General features: G+C 42.2%; 1 protein-coding gene across 1 annotated transcript in view; it reads right to left on the reverse strand.

Moving 5' to 3' along the window:
• The window catches only part of ush2a (Usher syndrome 2A (autosomal recessive, mild)), a 190,351-nt gene that overhangs the window by 80,752 nt on the left and 90,850 nt on the right, over positions 1 to 18,749 (reverse strand). Inside the window, exons 45-52 of the mRNA XM_067488984.1 lie at positions 17,459 to 17,606; positions 15,808 to 15,963; positions 12,802 to 12,949; positions 10,590 to 10,732; positions 3,774 to 4,423; positions 3,292 to 3,461; positions 3,038 to 3,204; positions 2,849 to 2,937 (exon numbers count right to left, since the gene is read on the reverse strand). Of these exons, the coding sequence (XP_067345085.1) occupies positions 2,849 to 2,937; positions 3,038 to 3,204; positions 3,292 to 3,461; positions 3,774 to 4,423; positions 10,590 to 10,732; positions 12,802 to 12,949; positions 15,808 to 15,963; positions 17,459 to 17,606 (1,671 nt within the window). The remainder of the gene's footprint in view (positions 1 to 2,848; positions 2,938 to 3,037; positions 3,205 to 3,291; positions 3,462 to 3,773; positions 4,424 to 10,589; positions 10,733 to 12,801; positions 12,950 to 15,807; positions 15,964 to 17,458; positions 17,607 to 18,749) is intronic.

Consider the following 18,749-nt stretch of genomic DNA (forward strand, 5'->3'; position numbering starts at 1 on the left):
AAACAGAGTACAAGCACACAAACACGTGCGTGCACACGAGCACAAGCACCGTGCTAAAATGATGAAAGCAGCAGGTAATGGAATTGCTGCATGCAAAAACAAAAGCCTGCTGCATATGACTTGGAAACAGTTCAGTCTGTCAGCGTTTCAAAGAGAGGATGAAGGTAAATGGCACATAAACAAATGGCAATACACACAAGCACACTTACACATCTCACACACACACACACGCAACTCCAGACAATTGCTATAAGTACAATATACAGTATATGTTTGTAAATTCAAATTTAAACATACACTTGCACGTGAATAAAAAAATTAAACACACACACACTAAACACTAAACTGTCATGTTCAATAAATGATCAGTTAAGAGCTTGTTAGGACTTAAGAGTTCAGGTGAGTAAATGGTCAATGTTGATGAAAGTTTTATGAACAAATGTCGAAAGTAATGTCCTCCCCCCACACACACAAACACACGCCCACACAGACGCACACACACACACACGGGGTCATGTTGAGTTAGGCAGCTCATTTCCCAAAGTGCGAGTTGGGTGCATTTTGTGGTGGAAGTCATTTACAGATTGAATAGCCTGATGTAATCTGGAGATGGTAAAGACAGCAGAGGCCCAGGGCTGACACCGAGCCCTAGGGCTAAGGCCAGTACAGCGTGTGTGTATGTGTGTATGTGTGAGAGAGAGACCAATGATAAAGTTTAGAGTGAGAGGGTACAGGACATGGTGTTCCTGTATGTGCACCCACGCTATTATATTAAAAAGAAAAAAAAATAACTCAAAGGCACTGAGAAAGCGACAACCTCTGGATAAATGTGTGAATACTGCTTCTCACAGAATTTATGTTGTCATCATGCTTACAAACTGTCGGTTTTTGGGATACAGCATTTTTTTTTGAGTTGTGGTTAAAAGTGAAAGTGGATATCACTGAATACGTACATGGCAAAACCATACAAATTATTTATTTCACTAAAGATTATTATTATGCCTCCAGTAAATACACAACTCAACAATAGATAAAAGGTTCGAGAATAAGAATTTTGTCACTTCTGGCTGTGAATCCGACACTAATAAAAATGTAAAAGTCCCACCTGTTAATTTTGGCTTTACTTACAGCCTCAGTCATTTCATATTGTTGATCTTTGAACCTGTTTTAGAGCTGTAATCTTTTTGCTTTATTGCATAGCTCACTTTTATCTATCACAGTCTGAGGAGGAAGTGATAAGTAACAAAGGATGGAAATGAAAAAGAAATTCAAGAATGAAGGGAGATATTCAAAATCCTCTTCGTGTTCTCAAGGTCAATTGGTAACCAGGAAGCGGCCCGCCTGTCTGTCCAATTAGCAACAACCAGGAAGGAACGCTTTCCTTCTCAGACCTATGACCCCTAAAGCTGTGCTGCAGCAGAGATGACAGGGGCGCTTCTGAAATGATGACAGGCATTAGCATTTTTCTGCAGTTAGCATTAGTGCAGATCTGTGAGTGTGTGTGTGTGTGTGTGTGTGTGTGTCGGTGAGAGCATGCATACAATATTGTTTCAGTGGTCCTTCATTGAAAGGCCTTGATGTGGAATTTGTCAGTAGTGGAATTTAACTCTGGCCCCTCCTTCAAAATGGCCGACAGGAAGGAAGCTGCCTCAGACAGGGTCACAGCCTCACCCATTTTCTGAAGGAGACCTTGAGTTGAATGTTTTTTTCTTTCTCATTAAATCCCAGAAGTGAAAGACAGAAGAATCATCGCAATGCTTTAAACTTCTGACAACCCCAGAGCGACGGGGGTTGATTCTTAATGGCCGCATTGTATTTTTTAGTGTAATTTGTCTATAAAGAAACACTAAATTCTAAAAACTCATTCTGTGTTTTAAATGATTTAAATGAGGTGTTGCAATCTGATCCTAACAGGGCTGATCCAAGCTAAGTTTAACGAACTCTCTGTCCACTAAAATAAAGCAGATCTCTAGTGTTGGTGTCTATATTAGTGTCCTATTCTTTCTCTCCTTTCCACTGGATCACTGGAGCAGCTCACTGACATGTACACAGAGAAGCCTTTATTATATTTAAAATTTCACAGCTCACAGTATCGAGTTATGGGTTGAAACTGAGCATGTTTCCCTCTTTGACACACTGCATTAATTTGGAAAACAACCTTTTTTTCCCCACTTTTTCTTGATACGAGACTTCAGTTTTTTTCGGGTTTCTTTTGACGCAGCATCCATGATTACATTTTTTATTTTAATTTTTTTTACTTGTCACACAACTGGACATTTTTCCACTTCTCCTGAGTCAATTTAAAATCACCTCATCCTTCGAGAAAGCGGCAGTGTCTTTAGGTCTTGTTTCCTTACACGAGTTTCAGGATGGAGTTTTTATTTGCATTTTTGAATGCAGGGACAGATTATTCTGGGTGTCAGTGGTTTTTAGGGGTGTTCCTGAGCTAATGCTGTGATTTCCACTGCAGATTTATGTCTGTTTTTAATGCAGTGCTGCCTAAAGATCACATGCATTCAATATTGGTCCGTTGCATATAAAAAAAAATTCTCCAGTCTTTTAATGATATTATTCACAGAAGATGATAAAATTCCTAAATTGTTTGCTATTTTACACCCACAAATGTAAAATTCTCAAGGCAATGAACTTTAATGTAATGTAAAGCAGTGTATTTAAATATTGGCTTGGTATTGGCACATCTGCAATATTAAGGCTTTATACATTACTGTTGAATACAGGATGCACTGTAATTGACTCTCAGCAGCAGCCTGGAGTATTTGTTTAATCCAGGCATGTATCAGTGCTTCTCCATCAAACCTGTAAAAAGCACTAAAAATGGCCCTCTTACTTGAAGTGACTCTGGCCCCAAGACCTTCACCTTTGGTGGACTGAGACCAGCTGGCCGAGAAGGTCTGGTGGTGATATTGGCCCACGGTCCTACAAATATGCAACAAAAACTATATGTGCTGCCAAGATCATAATCATACATATCACGGTGATTTGAATTTAATTTAAAATAAGCCAATTACAGCTGTACCTGTGGTGTTACCGGCCTGGTTCTGGAGCACAAGTCGATACTGGTAGCTAGTCCAGGGACTGAGTGCTGACGAAGAGTCCAGGAAGGAAAGAGGGGGAGGTTCAGGTAGGAGATAGCCCACTGTGGAGACTTGTTTGGTCCCAGCAAGTCTACGCTCAATCAGCCACCTAACCATAGACGGTACAGTAGAACATATAAATAGTTGTGTATCTCTGGGTCAATGAGGAACTAAAGTGTATTTGAATACGTCTCACCGCTCCAGGGGTCCATTGCTCCACTCTGGTGCACCCCAGGACAAGAGAACCGAAGTGGGGGTATCAGAGTACAGATGAGGTGCAGGAACCCCTTCGGGCGGAGCTGGTAGGGTTCGAAACTGCGGAGACATCGCAGACATGGAACAACCTACACTGTTGCAGGCTTCCACCTAGATGAAGGAAACACAATGAGATACATGTGTTTCTACAGTTCTCAGTTTTCTCTGGTCCGTACATAACCACATCTTATCATCATATTGATTAAAACTGTTTAACAACATAATATTACGTTGTTATGTCTCAGTAAACAAACTCTTACTCTGGCACCTTCAACTGCCAAGTAAGGTGGAAAGGGCAAGAAAAATAAAGGCTACACTGAGATTTCTAAATCTAAATCTTGTTTTTTAAGTTCTATAATATTCCGTCATACACTTTGGGTTATATGATACAGTACTGTGTTCTTTATATATGATTTGTAGTACCTGGAGGCTGTAGTTGTGGTATGGCAGTAGGTCGAGGAAAGTGTGGCTGGTGCTGTTCCCTGGAACAGTGACTGAACCTAAATTTGACACTTCACCGAAGGAGCTGGAGGGATTTTGTTTTTTAAAATGTTCAGTATTGGAGCTGGTTCCGTCGTAGCCTGGGTTATGCATGAAACGGCCTGGACTAACACCGGAGATACTGGGCTCAGTGGGTTGCACTGAGAGGGAACCAGTACCGTGGCTCGTATTGCTTACAAGAGAGTAGTCTTTATCTTCAGGGCTCAAGTTGGAGATAGGTTTAAAGAAGAGGTCGGGGACAGCGCCTTGGAGGGTGTTTAAGCTTCTATTAGCGCTCCTTTCGAAGCTAGACATGGACATGTGGCCTAAGCCTGGGGTGGCAAGACTGGATGGCGGGTGGAGGGTATGACCCAAGTGGTGATATACACGCTCAGTGCCAGGCACTGCGCTTGGGTTAGGACCTAAGCCGGAGTTAAACGCTGTGCTCATGCTGGAGACAGAACTGGGTTTGGGGTGAAGATAGAGGGTATAATTAGTGATGATCCCATTTGATTGAGAGGGAGGAGCCCAGCTAATCGTTACACTTCGAGGATGAAGCCCTGATACAGTCAGGCTGTCCACCGGTCCAGGACCTGCAGAAAAGGGAGATGAAGAGATGAGAAACAAGGGGGAAAAAAATATTCTTTCTTCTTATGCCTGCTTATAAAAGACTGAGGAACAAGAGTTTGTGTGTGGGGGGTGTGTTCCAAAGAATAATTTGACAAGTAACATCAAGAATGACATCAGAAGGACAAAGAATGATTTTGCCATCCCTATCCAGGGGATTAACATGGAAACTCTCTTTATTTCTCAATTTCTCCCCGAGCAAGCCGAGATCGTATTTATGGATTATGCAGTACTTGGGAGTGACGAATGTGAGCTTACGGCTCCTTCAGCTTGGAATTCAGGAAGTGAAGTGTAGCCCGTAACGTCGGCTGACGAGCATTCACACATACACAACAAATAAAAAGCTACAATTTCCTCTTCAAACTGACGAAAGTAACAAAAGGACAAAAATTCTAAGAAATAAAATCCGACTTTGCTTTTAAAAGTTTGATTCAACTGCGTATTTTGAATTGTACAAATCAAAAGGGCCCCAGTTAGAATTATGTGGCACAACCTTTAGTGGTTATAAGCAGTTACAAGTGATTACTGCAGCTCCCAGTCAGACTCCTGCACCTGCTACCAGGTAGGTTTACCCACTGTTCCTGAGCAACAGTTGACACAGGTCTGAAGGGGACGTTGGCTACAGTCCCTTTGACCCTAACTATAGTCTCAGGGACATCAAAATGCTTGGACGTAGTCTTAAGAGTCCATTTTTGACACGTTTGTCCATATTCGCAGCTCTCTACCTATTGAGGGTTTCTTCTTTTATTTTTTGTGGAACATTTGGGGCGAACAGCCCTACACAAAATCATACCTACTATCACTGGCTATACATGGGTATGATATGAACAGATATGCACATCAGAAGGCCACAGACAAACACGCACAGAGATGATCCTACATGACACTAGTCAAAGGAATGTTTAACTCCATTGTAGCTCATTTGAAGGTAATGCACCCATGCTCCCTCCTCCCCTGGCATTTACATCTTACTGTACTGCTCTACAATGGACGCACGGAAATACACCGAACGCACCCACACCCTCACATGCCCGCACCACGGCGATGCAGTACAGCAGTTATGGTGCCGCGTGAAGGGCAAACAGATCAAGGTGACTGAGCGGACTGAGGGAGCGTGCTGCGTTGCTAAGTGCTACCGCTAACCGCTAACGGCTTTCCCAGATGGCGGTGTGCGTGTGTGTGTGTGTGTGTGTGTCTGCAGGGATCAGACAAAAGGCAGGAAGCGAAAGTGAAAGAGCAGTTAAGAGAATGTGAACACGATTGCAAGAAAGATGAAGTGGGTGTGTGTATCAACGTCTGTCATGCACGTGAAGCAACAGCTGTGAAAGTACAACGTGTGCATATTTTTGCAGGCTGTAAGTGATGTGTCCTACTTGTCTCGCTTCACACAGTGCAGCCATTGTTTGACCCAGGACGTCCCTATTCAGCTAAAAGGCTTAAAATGTCTCTTAGTCTGATTAATGCAAGTCAAGTGTTTTGCCTCAGTCTTTAGTTGGATTTTTTGATGCTGTCAGTCTTCAGATTATTTCTGAAACACATTTGCACCGGTTTCTTCTTGTCTGTGGCGTATTCTTGTATAGAAAAAAACAAAATAGCAGGCACACGTTTCATCTTTCCTGATTTAATACACGCACATTTTAAAGATCACAAATCGTTCTTCTTTCTCTGACCCCCTCTTTCCCCATCACCTTTCCCTCATTTTCTTCTTTCTCCGTGACGTTGTGTCACAGTGTCTCTCTCTCTTTCACTCCCGCTCTCCGGGCTCCCTGCTAAATAAACAATGCAGAGCGCTGACCTTTTGGGTTAACAGGTTTTTATGCTAGCTCTACTCAGCACTCACGCTGATTCAATTACCACCAAAGGTCCGGCGAACCCCACGAATAACCAAGAAGCCCGTCTCGTTGTCTGTCTGTGTGCATGGCTGCTGGCCTGGCTCCGAAGCCCACCTGCATTCTTCTTTCTATCTTTGCAGAGGGTTCTGGGTGTTTCTTTTTTTTTTTACCCGTAAGTCTAATTAGACGTTGTTCCTCCTGCTCTCTATTTGCCTGTGATATTGTCCCGTGACTTTTGTCCCGTCAGGTCCGTTCCAGCATGCAAAGACAAACACCATGGAAGCACAGAGAAGTGGACAGATAAAAAAAGTCTTGAGCCTCAAATGAGTTTTTAACCACAAAATGCTATCCAGTCACCTTGACCCAGCCCCTATCAAACAACCAAAATAAGCCCTGTTGATCCCTCTCGTTCCTCCCTCAGCCCCTTTCCTCCCCTCCCCCACCCCTTTCCCTCTAAGTGTTGAGTGTTATTTAGGCTTTACTGGTGCGTGTAAAATTCTGCAATTTGAAGGGCTGTTAAGTTTTTCAATTGAAATTTTCATTTAAGATGCAGGTGATGCTTTCCCCCCCCCCCCTTTTTTTTTTTTTATTTTACTGATGCTTTACTGCTCTCTGGACAGGAGGGAACGAGTGTTGAGGGAATTCGCAGCAACGCCTCTCTCTCGGGTTTCCTGAATCCCTATCCTTCGCTCCTTCTTCCTCATCCTCCTGTTCACCTCTTCTCTGTTTGCGTGTCTCATCCTCCCTTTTCCGACTGCTTCCCTCTTCGCTTATCTCCCACTTACTTCTACATTCCCTCTTTCATTCCCCCTCTCCCTTTATTCCTGCCTCTAAACCTTCCACCCTTTACTCCTCCTTTCACCAGTAAAACACAGTAGCAGAAGGCTAAAACAGGAATGCGGAGCCGCCAAGCCTTAAATCACATTTATAAGGATTTGGTTAGCATAGTAATAATGCAATCAACTGACAAGGGCTGGGAGAGAGGGAGGGAGGAAAGAGTGTGTGCATGTGTATGCGGGTGTATGCAGGCTTCTTCAGTACATACATGTTAACCATTTTTTTGTGCATTATTAGTGGGTGCGTGTGTGTGTGTCTGTTTGCGTATATTTAAGCGCGGACATCTGTGTGAAGCCATGTGAGTAGAAGTGGGGAGGTATTGTATTCAGCCTCGCGCAGTGTGTGTGTTTGAGAGCACGGGTGACTGGGCTTTTGAAGGTGAGTCGAGGCTCCTAGGAGTCATAATGAGGACAAACGCTGAGCTTTACAGTTATCAAGATGCTCACCACACAGTGTCAAAACGTGACAACCAATACGGTGAGAATTTACACTGCATTTCATATCTTTACTTTTCTTTGCAGATTATTGAACGTCATTGCTGCTTTAGAAGACGAAGAAGGGAGGCAGTGACAAAGAGGATGATGTATGACCAAGGTCACGAGCTTGATTTGTATCCTTAACATCATGAGTATATGAGATGAGCATTAGTCTTTGAGTAACTATGAGCATCACGATCCCTTTGAGATGTCAATCATTCAGAATTTCAATATCATTTTCAGACGGAGGCTGTTTAGAGTGATTTATTTCATTCTAGCTCACCTTCTGTTGCATTCTGCGTCAGAGAAAGCGAACAAGAAATGTTGCAAAGTAATATGCAGCTTTAAAATATGTTGTGAAAATATGTTTGTGGCATTCAAGGGGCGTGTGTAACAAAAAGTCTCATGTAGTAATTATTACAAATGACCATCCTGATCATGTGCCATGTGTCATTACCGGATAAACTTGGCCATATTCGTATCAAATAGGTTACAGTTTTTCAGTGTGCTTCTCTGACACATATTCACAAATTCCCAGTGGTACATTTAAAAAAAAAAAAAAAAAGTTAAAAGGAAACATATAAGTACATGTTAATATAATAAACATAAAAGGTTCTAGTTATCTCTTGACATGCAAAATAAGAACAGGATAATACACATGTACATCAACAGTTTCTTGGGATAAATAACTGAATGGAAGACTGGGAAAAGGACTGATTTGTATTAAATTAATGTAGCCACTCATTCATTAAATAACATGAATTCTTTGTGTTCTGTCATTACCTCTAACCTCAATTCAGTGCAGTTCTCCCCTTTACACTGTGTCCTACTCACTCTGCTTTAAGTTGAATTTGGTAAAACAAAGATTTCTTTAATGTTCTCTCTCTCTCTCTCACACACACACACTTACTTTTGAATACTGCTTGGCTAAGATCATTTTGTAAAAAAGGTGCTTTCTTGATACTCTCTCTAACACTTTGTTACACACATACACCCACTTTTTTCACAGAACACACACACACACACAAGCTCTTAGATCACTTAGCTAGTGTGAACATGGGAGTAGACAGAGGAAAGGGAGCTGTCCAACATGGCTAGAGTTTATGTTCACAGGAGCCTTCTGTCTGTTCTGCAGCGGCAGGAATTCATAGGGACCAAATTACATTAAAAAGATGGATATAAAACTTTAATGGAATGATAAAAATAAAAGGAGAAGGCATGGGCTTCTCCCTCCTGTCATTCGGCTTCCTTCTTGTTCTCATATTTATCATTTTGCTTTCTCCATTTTTCTTTCCTCATCCTTTCTCACTACTTTTATGTTCATTTACGTAAATACACAAGGTGCCAGTGTGTCAAATAATAAAAGGGGAAACACACTTTGCTTAAATGCACAAAGACAACAAAAAAAGATGCACGGAGAAGAGAAATGAGAAATTTGGGTCCGTGTCAATATACAGCGTAAGGGCCAAACACGCTTGCAGCAGAGGATTACGTGTAAGCTGCTCAGATGAGCCATGTCCATAACAATCAAAGTTGCAGCTGGATGTCGTGCTTCCTCTCAGCACCGCTGACAATTTTGCCTAGTGGCCACTCGTGGTACTGCAATACAGAAATTCCCCTTCAGCCCATAAGGCTAATTTTTAGTTGACTATAGTGATAAAAGAAGATGCCTGTAAAGCTGCTAACGGGACACGTGGAACTACACACGTGGCTTTCATTCCTTGGATTTCAATAATTAATCCATGGAGGTTTCAGATCTGTAAAATCTTTGCGGAGCCTAGACAAGTAACTTTTCCAATGAAGTGGTTGGTTGAGTGATACCTTCAACCAATGAGCCAATCACTTAAGGTGAAGCACATGCTACAGTTCCATGAATGCTTTGAAAATCCAACATGGCTGAACTGAGCGAGACAAGAAGAGGGGAACATTGGGCACATCTGTTACAGTTAACACGCACGCAGGCACACACACACAAACACACACACACACAGAAGCTCACCACAAAGGGAGAAAGGAAGATTACACACAGATTTTCCCTATTTTTTACCTTATTGTATTGAAAAACTGATCCATTTTGTAAACCAATGTGAACGGCATGGGGATATAACGCAATACATCCTAAATGTCTGCAATTGTGTGTTTGCATCAGTATGTGTGATTGTACTACTACAGTGTAATGTTGGTATAATGTACATACACATTTCTGTGTGTGCACATGTGCATCCATTCAATGTATGCAAATCCCAGCTGCCTAATCATAATGTATGTGATAATAGCATGGTGCTAATTAATTTATAACTTTGCACTGAGGAGGCTGTTCCAATGGTTAATATGATTCTATTACAGCAATTAGCCCACAATGACACTGGCTAGGTCACTCACACACAGACACACACCTTAGAGTATGTAAATCTTACCGTCTCAACCTCTCTTGCTTGTGCCTATATTTACATCTCCTTATTTCTTATTTTAGATATATGCAGTCTTGATCAAACTGACAACCCCCACTAACATTAAGGTATTAAGAAATACATTCAGAGAATAAATCTGGGCAGATGACAGTTTTTCAAACCACAGGCCATATGTTTGATGCATGAGGCTATTGTTTGGATCATCACCTGAAACCAGGAGATCAGACTCCTTCAGTTTAACTTTGACTCAGCAGCACTGATGGCCAACTGACGGCAGAAGCCAACTAACAGCCAGATGCTGCCAGCCACCTGCCAGCCAGTCACATGCAAGACTCGGTAGTACTGCTGATATGAGCACACAGGCAGCACCATTCAGTATGATACAACAATGCCAACAACCACTGGCAACAGGTAGCATACAGAACAGCAGTAGAGAGCAGTGGCCACCAATGGAATGCAGGTCCTCTTCATCACTTGCCCCTCTCTTTGGCTAGTGTCACATCCGTGTGCACTCAGTCTGCAAGTGGATGCATCTATGAGGAACAAGTATGCTCAGTCTCACATGTGCGTACTTACTGTCTTCCGTGGTGAGCAGGGTTGCCCAGGGTCCAGCTGTCTGCCCATGTGCATGTGAAACCACCACTCTAAACAGGTACTGTGTGTACGGTGAGAGGCCCTCTACATTGTAGGAGAAGATGTCTGTGGCATTTTCCACGAGCCTAGGAGTGGATGGACATAAATGTATTTACCGACAAACATATGGATCTGGTAAAACAATGCTGACGTGTGCTAACATCACCAAACGCTGTTGTCCTTTATATGATTTTAACATTGTGTCATTCGTATGACTTTAACATTTAACAACTCCTTATGTTGTGCCTTAGTCCAAATATGTTCTCTTTCTAATTTACCCAACATGTTGAAATGGCTAATCCCACAGATTCAGCAGTGGACAGCTCGCTAGATTGCGTGTGCTCATCGGGCGTAACGTCAACATGATTTACAGTGATGGCTGAGGTTTCATTAGCCAGATGTTTGAACTGCAAGTTCTTGGTAAACTGGTAGGCTCCTAGGAGGGATACTGGGAGGCGAAGATGACAGTTACATTACATACCCTACAACAAACACAAAGTATTTATGCATTTAGTGTTTATTTTGCCACTGTCCCATAAAGCTGCGGATGCCTGTAACTTCCTTAGAGGGGTCACAGGTGTCTCAGGGGTCTCCCTCACTACTTTCTTTCTTGCACGGTCACGTGGTTTTTGAGGGCATCCTGTTCTAGGCAGTTTTGCCCGATTTCTACATGAACTTCACCCCAAGACATGTTAAATTATGATGAAATGTGCTTGTATCCAACCCCTGACGTCTTTCTTTGAATAAGCACAGACTTAATTAGCGTGTTCTATTCTGGTCAGGATACTGGTTCACCAGTAACTGGATCCGCCAGATCCAGGTGTGCGCTATAATCAGCTAAACACAGTCACTGCACTCAGGTGATCGAGGGGAGTTGAACTTCCAGAAGGGGTGAGAATGAGAATTATTTAGCGTTAAGTTGAAAAATGTGAACGGTTGAGACCCTAAAGCCAAATTATTCAACTTAAGCTAGCGTTAACATGACACTGAGTAAAAATCTATTGTGCTCAGCAGCCCCGTCTCCCTGCTGCACTGTTTTACATGCTTCACCACAAACTGCACAGCCTTTCAGTGTGTTGCAGTTATCAAAACCTGAAATTAGCTTCAAATTGCGGAATATGGTTAACTGATCTGTAAAACATGGAAAATCTTTTCTCCGTAATGTTATAAAAAAATGTTAAGTGATTTTAGTTTTTATTGCATTTTAGAAAAAGTCCCAACTTTTCTGATATAAATGGATATTTAGTGCTCTGTTATAAAAGGTTACCTGAAACAAACCAGTTTATACCTAATATTTTGCAAAATGCAACACGGTTGTATATGTTGTTGTTTTTTCCAGAGAAGAAAAAAATCTTTTTTTTTTTAGAAACACTACATCTCATAGCAGACAACTAAGAATGAATTACAATTTAAGTTTGTGAAACTGTCAAGAGACAAGTGTCATATTACAAAACAGTGATTATCTTTGCAAACTGCACACTCTTACTTTTGCTATTTATCAAGTCACAGTATCAAACCTGATCACATAATCATACAAAGGAATCTGGGACAAAGTAAAAGAATACTGTCATAAATGAGGGTCCGTTGACCATTTAGCATCAGATGGATAGAAGGGATGAATGAATGAATAAATCAGGGGACAATGAGATTTCCATAGCAGAAGAGGAGGAGGGCATGGCTGTCTGATATATAATACATGTAGCTAGTCATTTATTTATTACCACAGAATGAGAGCCTCCTCTTCTTGGATTAAATTGCAATTTGTTGTCAGGAAGCATGTAATGAATACATATCAGATGCACGCCCTCTCTCTTTTTATTCTACCACATTTTTTTCTACCTCTCTCTCACTCTCTCCTTCTGCCCTGTCTTTGATTTTTTTTTTTTTTTTTTTGTCTTTTGACTCTACCCCCTGTGTCTCTGGCTCATTCCCTGTGTGTTTCTGATGGTCTGTCATATTGATGTGACATATTCAGATGTGCTGTATCATGCACCCCTTTTTTATGTGCATGTACATGAATATTTGTGAGGCTGTTGTGCTTGCTGTCATCATCTGACTGTGGGTTTATGTCTACGTCTTTGTCTCAAGCCACCTGCCTTTGCCATGGACTGCTGTGTGCAAACTTGTCCACTTTATTCTCTATTGTCACTCTCACCTGGTAACAGGCCTTTGTGGGGATGTCCTCATTTGCAGGCTGTAGTGGAGCTGGCCTGGTGCGTTGGAGTGAAGTGGGGCGGACCAGGATACGTTCAGACTGGCACTAGTTGCATGAGCCATCGTTGGAGGTGACAACCCGTCTGGGGCTATGAGGAACGAGAGAGAAGGTGGTGACAAGGAGATCGAATGAAGGTTGATGAGAAAAGGTGGAAGTGGTGAATAAAGAAGAATTACATTAAGGCAGCAAGAAGAAAAGTGTAAACTTCATATTCACATTGTCCTTTATCTTTTTGCTACCCTCCATCTAGGAACGGCGTTGCATAGATTGGAGTGTGAAAAGATGTGATTTGTAGGAAGAGGGGTCAGAAAGACAGAAGACGCATGGGGAAAAACAACACGCCAAAAAGATTGTGGTGGTTGTGAAGAGAATGGAACAAAGAACTGACAGATTTACTGATACACCAGCACAAGAGGCACTTTTTCTACCCCACCCACACAAATACATACATACACACATTGTTCTGACCCTGTCCTCTCAGGACTGCCCCTCTTTTCCAGCGGAGCACGATAGCATACCGTTACTGTTAGAAAATCAGTACCAACACCTCGATGATAGCCGTACTCTTAACGGAAAGAGACGGGATGTGTGGACAGACAATAGGAAAGAGAGAAGGACAACAAACACGAGGAGAAAATCAGAGTGACACCAGTGTTGACTACGTGAAATAAGAGTAGGCCCTTCGATGTATAAAGTGACTCTTCAATCAAACACACTTTCCACTACAACAAGTCTGATTGCTGAAGACATCTCATCCTAAAGATGGTGGTTAAACACACACACACACACACACACACGCACACACGCTTAAGATGTTTTTTGAACACTGAATAATTTTAGCAGTGGTTCACCAACATAAATCACTACACTAAACCCCTTATTGTATGTTAGTACATATATAGAAACTTTAATTGTCCATTTTGTTCAACGTCCACCTGTCTTCCCCCATGTCCCACCGTGGAAATAAGAAAAATAATAAACCAGGCTCGGGGTGGGCCACAGCCTGCCTTGACGTGTTTGGGTGAGTGCAGAGTGGAGAGAGAAATTAGACAACAGCTCATGGTCGGAAAATGTAGCAACTTTCTCTCGGACTCGGACACTGGAGCTGGTAATAAGTGCGTTTGCATTGTAGGCTGTTTACGGTAAATATCTTGTTTAACTTTGCTTCCAAGTTTAGTTGACTCTCCGTCCGTTGGCGCTTCCAGCTTAGCATGTTCCTATTCTGAATTGTTTAAAAGGTTTTTGCAGACTTTGACTGGCCCACAGGAAGAAAGTTGTGTGACCATGCATATGTGCATCCAGACAGCTCGTTTGCATAACCGTGTGTGCTCTGTGTCACCAGACTCAATCACGTGGTCTGCGTGTTGTTCTGACAGCAGGTTTTTACTAAATCTACTTCTAATATAAATAATAATAATAATAATAATAATAATAATAATAATAAAATCAAGCCTAAACAGTGAAGTCAAATTTCACCTAAACGAACACAAAGGAGAAGTGAGTTGCCGGGAGAATTCAGTTGTAAATTACATCATTTCAACCTGTAGTAATTACATCTTTTTGACGCCAACCTGTAGTTTCTACTTCTTAATAAAGAATTAATAAAGATTATGTTTAAATGTAGTCACGTTTGTGTGCGATGCTTGACGAACACACACACGCACACACACACAGATGCAGAACACACAAAACTCATACATCACACAGACGCACAGTGTTGGTGAGTCTGTGTCTCTCTCGTGCTGTGTTAGCAGGTACAATATCAGAGGTGTCACTAATCGTTTTAAACTATGCACTTTTATGTTCACTTCTCTCTCTCTGCTCTCCTCCTCCTCTGCTCCTCTGTCTCTTGCTCCGCTATCTTCTCTCTGTTCTTTCATAGAACAAGGACGCATCAAGACAGTTTGCCTTAAAGAACTCTAAAGAGATGCCAGAGGCACAGAGGTAGAAAGAGAGATAGAAAGAGAGGAAACGTCTGGTATTTAAAATTTATACTTTCTTATGCCTTTGTTTCGAACTTGAACAGTAGAACTTTCCGAAGTCTGTCTTTTTGTTGTTCTCTGACTGAGACGTGGGTGTGGTGTGTTTGCATGTGTAGGTATTCCAGACTTTTGTTCACATTAGCTAAAGCGGTAAAAGTGTGTACGTCGGTGTGTGTTAGTGTTACTGCTCTGATCAGCATTGGCATTTATCCGTATGCACAATCAACCACTATTTCACACAAAACACACACACACACACACACACACACACACACACACACACACACAGTGCCTGTGTAAATCAGAAGTATGAGACCAGACCACTAAGTGAAGTCAGTGATGTGTGTGTGTGTGTTTATCACTGCTACTTATTGAATAATGTTTATGTTGAGCATAGCAACCAATTCAAATGAACCTTTTCAAGTTCACGAAAAAAGGAAGTTGTCATAAAAAGATATTAATCTGGTTCACGTCTTGTGTGTAGATTGGGAAACAAAGTGAAAATATACACAGTATGGAGGCCATGTGACCGCACCCTTTAGCTTTGGCTGTTTTTTTTTCAGCTAGAAATGTATCACAAAGAGCTGCATTGATTGCTTTCATGCATTAAAACCATTAAACAATGGTACAAGTGTAATATGAAATGTAAATGGGGGGTTTAGTCCTTAATTTCGGAGCCACAGTTCCGTACATCCCTCTGCTTGATTTATATATGCTTTTAGACGCTGATTGATCGTGAGACACAAATGACCTACACTTTGTACGGTCCCTGAACACCTCAAATGCAGCAGAGCTGCTGGCTGCGTTAGCTCATGCTGAGCCTTCCTCTGTTTCCAGTGTTACTTCCTTAACATAAAGCCTGTGCTTCAAGGCAAGTGACAGGTCCCCTGATGACAAAGGTGGACACGAGAGCGCGGACGTTTGTGTGGCTGGAGGTGGTAGAAAAACATGGTGGTGTGTGTACCTGCTGGAGGTGTCATAACACTGAGAGGCAAGCTCTCCACACATCCCTGTGTGTTACATCCTCTGATCCTGAAGCTATAGTTGGTGAAGGGCCGTAGGTCCGTCACAGACAACCAGCCGCCTGCCGCTGCGCTTCCATCGAACAAGCCATCACCACCTAATAAAGACAGAGTCCCACAAAGAAAGACATGTAAGGTCTTGAGCCAAGCATGGTCTATAAATCCAGTGAAGAAGACAGAGATGGCACATCTCTGTGGCACAGTTTTTTTTTTTTTCCTGGCACATCTATTTATTAGAGTCATCAGAGCAATTCATAAAGAGACACATATAGGTAAAGCAAAAGGGAGAATGAGAAAGGAGAGGTCTCCATAGCGAGGTTATGCAAGGATAGTCAGAGGAAAGGGCTGAGAAAATACACTGCGTAAGCTGATCCAATACATTTAGATGGACACGCACACGTGCAAACATGTCAGTTCTGTGTGAACTGATGAAGGTGGTGGATATCAAAGAAACAAGGAGTTATGGGTAACCAGAGCGAAACACCATCTCTCTTTCTTTCGCACCTCTTCCAACCTTCTCTCCACTCATTTTAATCCGTCTGGTCCTCTGTGAGGTGCAGATCAAAGTCCCCGACTGTGTGTGTGTGTGTGTGTGTGTGTGTGTGTGTGTGTGTGTGTGTGTGTGTGTGTGTGCGTGATGGAAAGGAGAGAGAGCGAGAGACTTAGTAAATATGTGTAAGTTGGAGAATGAGTGTGTGTGTGTGTGTGTGTGTGTGTGTGTGTGTGCCCCTTGTCTCATCTTGTTCAATTTTCTTCTCCCACCTTTTCGTTCCACGTACAGCCGTCTTCTATTTTGTTGGTCGCCTCCAATGTTTTTGCCCGCAATCTTTTCCAATACATCTATGGATACACGAGTTTTCCATCTCACCTTCCTCCGTACGCTGTTGTTTTACAGCTACTCGTCTTTGTTCTTCCTTCGATCCTCATATCACTCATATACATTCTACACTCTGATGTCATCTCTACTCGCAAGTCACAGGCGATAAGAAACCAAACGGGACTTTTCTGTTTTTCGCTTCACCTTTTCATGTCATTGCAGATGAGGAGAGTGTCTGTGTGTGGATGCACTGCGTTATATTGTTCTACTTGCTCTTAATAAAGTCTTTTCTCAGAAAATGCACTGCAGCAATGATAGTGATCAGAGGACATTAGCAGTGAGAATAGTTTTACACTTTCTGGCCACTTTATTAGGGCAACTTGTAAAAACTAATGCAACAGCTCTGCCCCTGGGTTGCGTGACAATATATGTTTTGCACATTTAACCCTCAAAGAAAAATGGAAGCTTTTATCACTTGCAGACTTGTGGTGTCAGATGAGATAAACTGCACATAAACCTGGATTAAACCAGTGAGTTTGTGCAGCACAAATGTTACAAATTAATCCAGAAATGTATGAGGCTATGGGAACTACAAAGAAAGTTCATCTAATACAAGTTTCGTCAACTTTTCGTTTAATACTCCCTAACCTGAGAACATTGAAGCCCAGCGGATTGGAGCCTGTGCAGCCTGTACTAAACTGTATGTTCAGGTTTAACGTATATATGATGTCACTAATTATTTTGTTTGTGTGTATGAGAGAAAAATTGTTTGTTACCCTCGCTTTGGTAATGCAGTGTGTAGCTGAGATTCCCGTTTGGCCGGGGGGGCACTGTCCAGCGGGCTCGAACTGATCGTGAGCTCTGATTGGTCAGTTTCAGCAGCACAGGGCCTTCTGGGGCTGCTTCTAACGTACGCATCTCCACCTAATTAACACAAGAAGAACACACAAGCACACTTTTCTTTAAAACCACTGAACAACGGACAAGCACGTACAGTTCAGACGTCCAACTTTAAAGAAAGGCTCAAGATATCAAATCAATATGGAAATAATGGTGACGAGATGAAGTGTGTGCAAAGAAAAAGTGGAAAATAGCCAATGACCCGGGAGACACAGGAGACACAGGAGACACAGGACTTCCCCTTTATGACTGGACAACATGAATTGCTCTCCAGGATTCTTGTGTGCTTGTCAACAGTTTAATGACCATAAGATGCTGGTAAACCTCAATTAGAGAAATGCCAGCGTGTAGTTCGAGTCAAACTGGGCCTGTACGGCTGCTTATGGAATATTGTATTCCTCTTGATATTACTAACCAATGCCAGAGCTACAGTAGACATTCACTGATTCAGCCGATTATGTCGAAATTTAATGTAGCATTCATTAGCTTTCTTCAAGTCAAATGAGCCAAAACACGATCAAATCCAAAAATGTAAAGTCTGTTTTTTTTTACTATTTTGTGACTATAATTTTATGAACACTCATTCCTCCAACTGGGACATCGGATGAAGCTGGTGATCATAGCTTTTGGAATCTTTTATCTCAGGCCACCCTTTTCCCTATTTTGTCTTTGCTCTCATTTCATCCAGCCTCACCCTCCTGGTACCTTCTCTTCTGCTGCTCTTGAGATCATCAGTTTCCACCTCGTCTCTCGGTTTGCTCTGACCATTTCCTTAATCATCATCATCCTCATTTCACTGCTCTCCCGAAACTCCCTCCCTTCTTTGATCAACTTCTTCTTCCCGTCCCATCCCCTCCATCATCTCCTTCTCTCGCCTTCTCCATCCGGTCCTCCCCACCCTCCCTTTTCCCACATGCTCCTCTTTCTGTTTTGCCGTGTCAGCTGTTCTTGCTGTGTTTGACTAAATATGGAGACTGTATTGGAAAAATGCCCCAAAGTGCGGCCTGTTGACAGAGACATCGTTGAGCGTGGAGTGGCATTTCCTACCAAATGTCACTGTTGCCACACTAACCCTCATTATTGAGCTGTGAGAATTGATCACCTTTATGACACCAAGTGACACACACACACACAGTTTGTGTGTACACACAGTACTACATGCTTAGG

This window comes from Channa argus, chromosome 2, assembly GCF_033026475.1.
Source record: "Channa argus isolate prfri chromosome 2, Channa argus male v1.0, whole genome shotgun sequence".
NCBI classification, from domain to species: domain Eukaryota; kingdom Metazoa; phylum Chordata; class Actinopteri; order Anabantiformes; family Channidae; genus Channa; species Channa argus.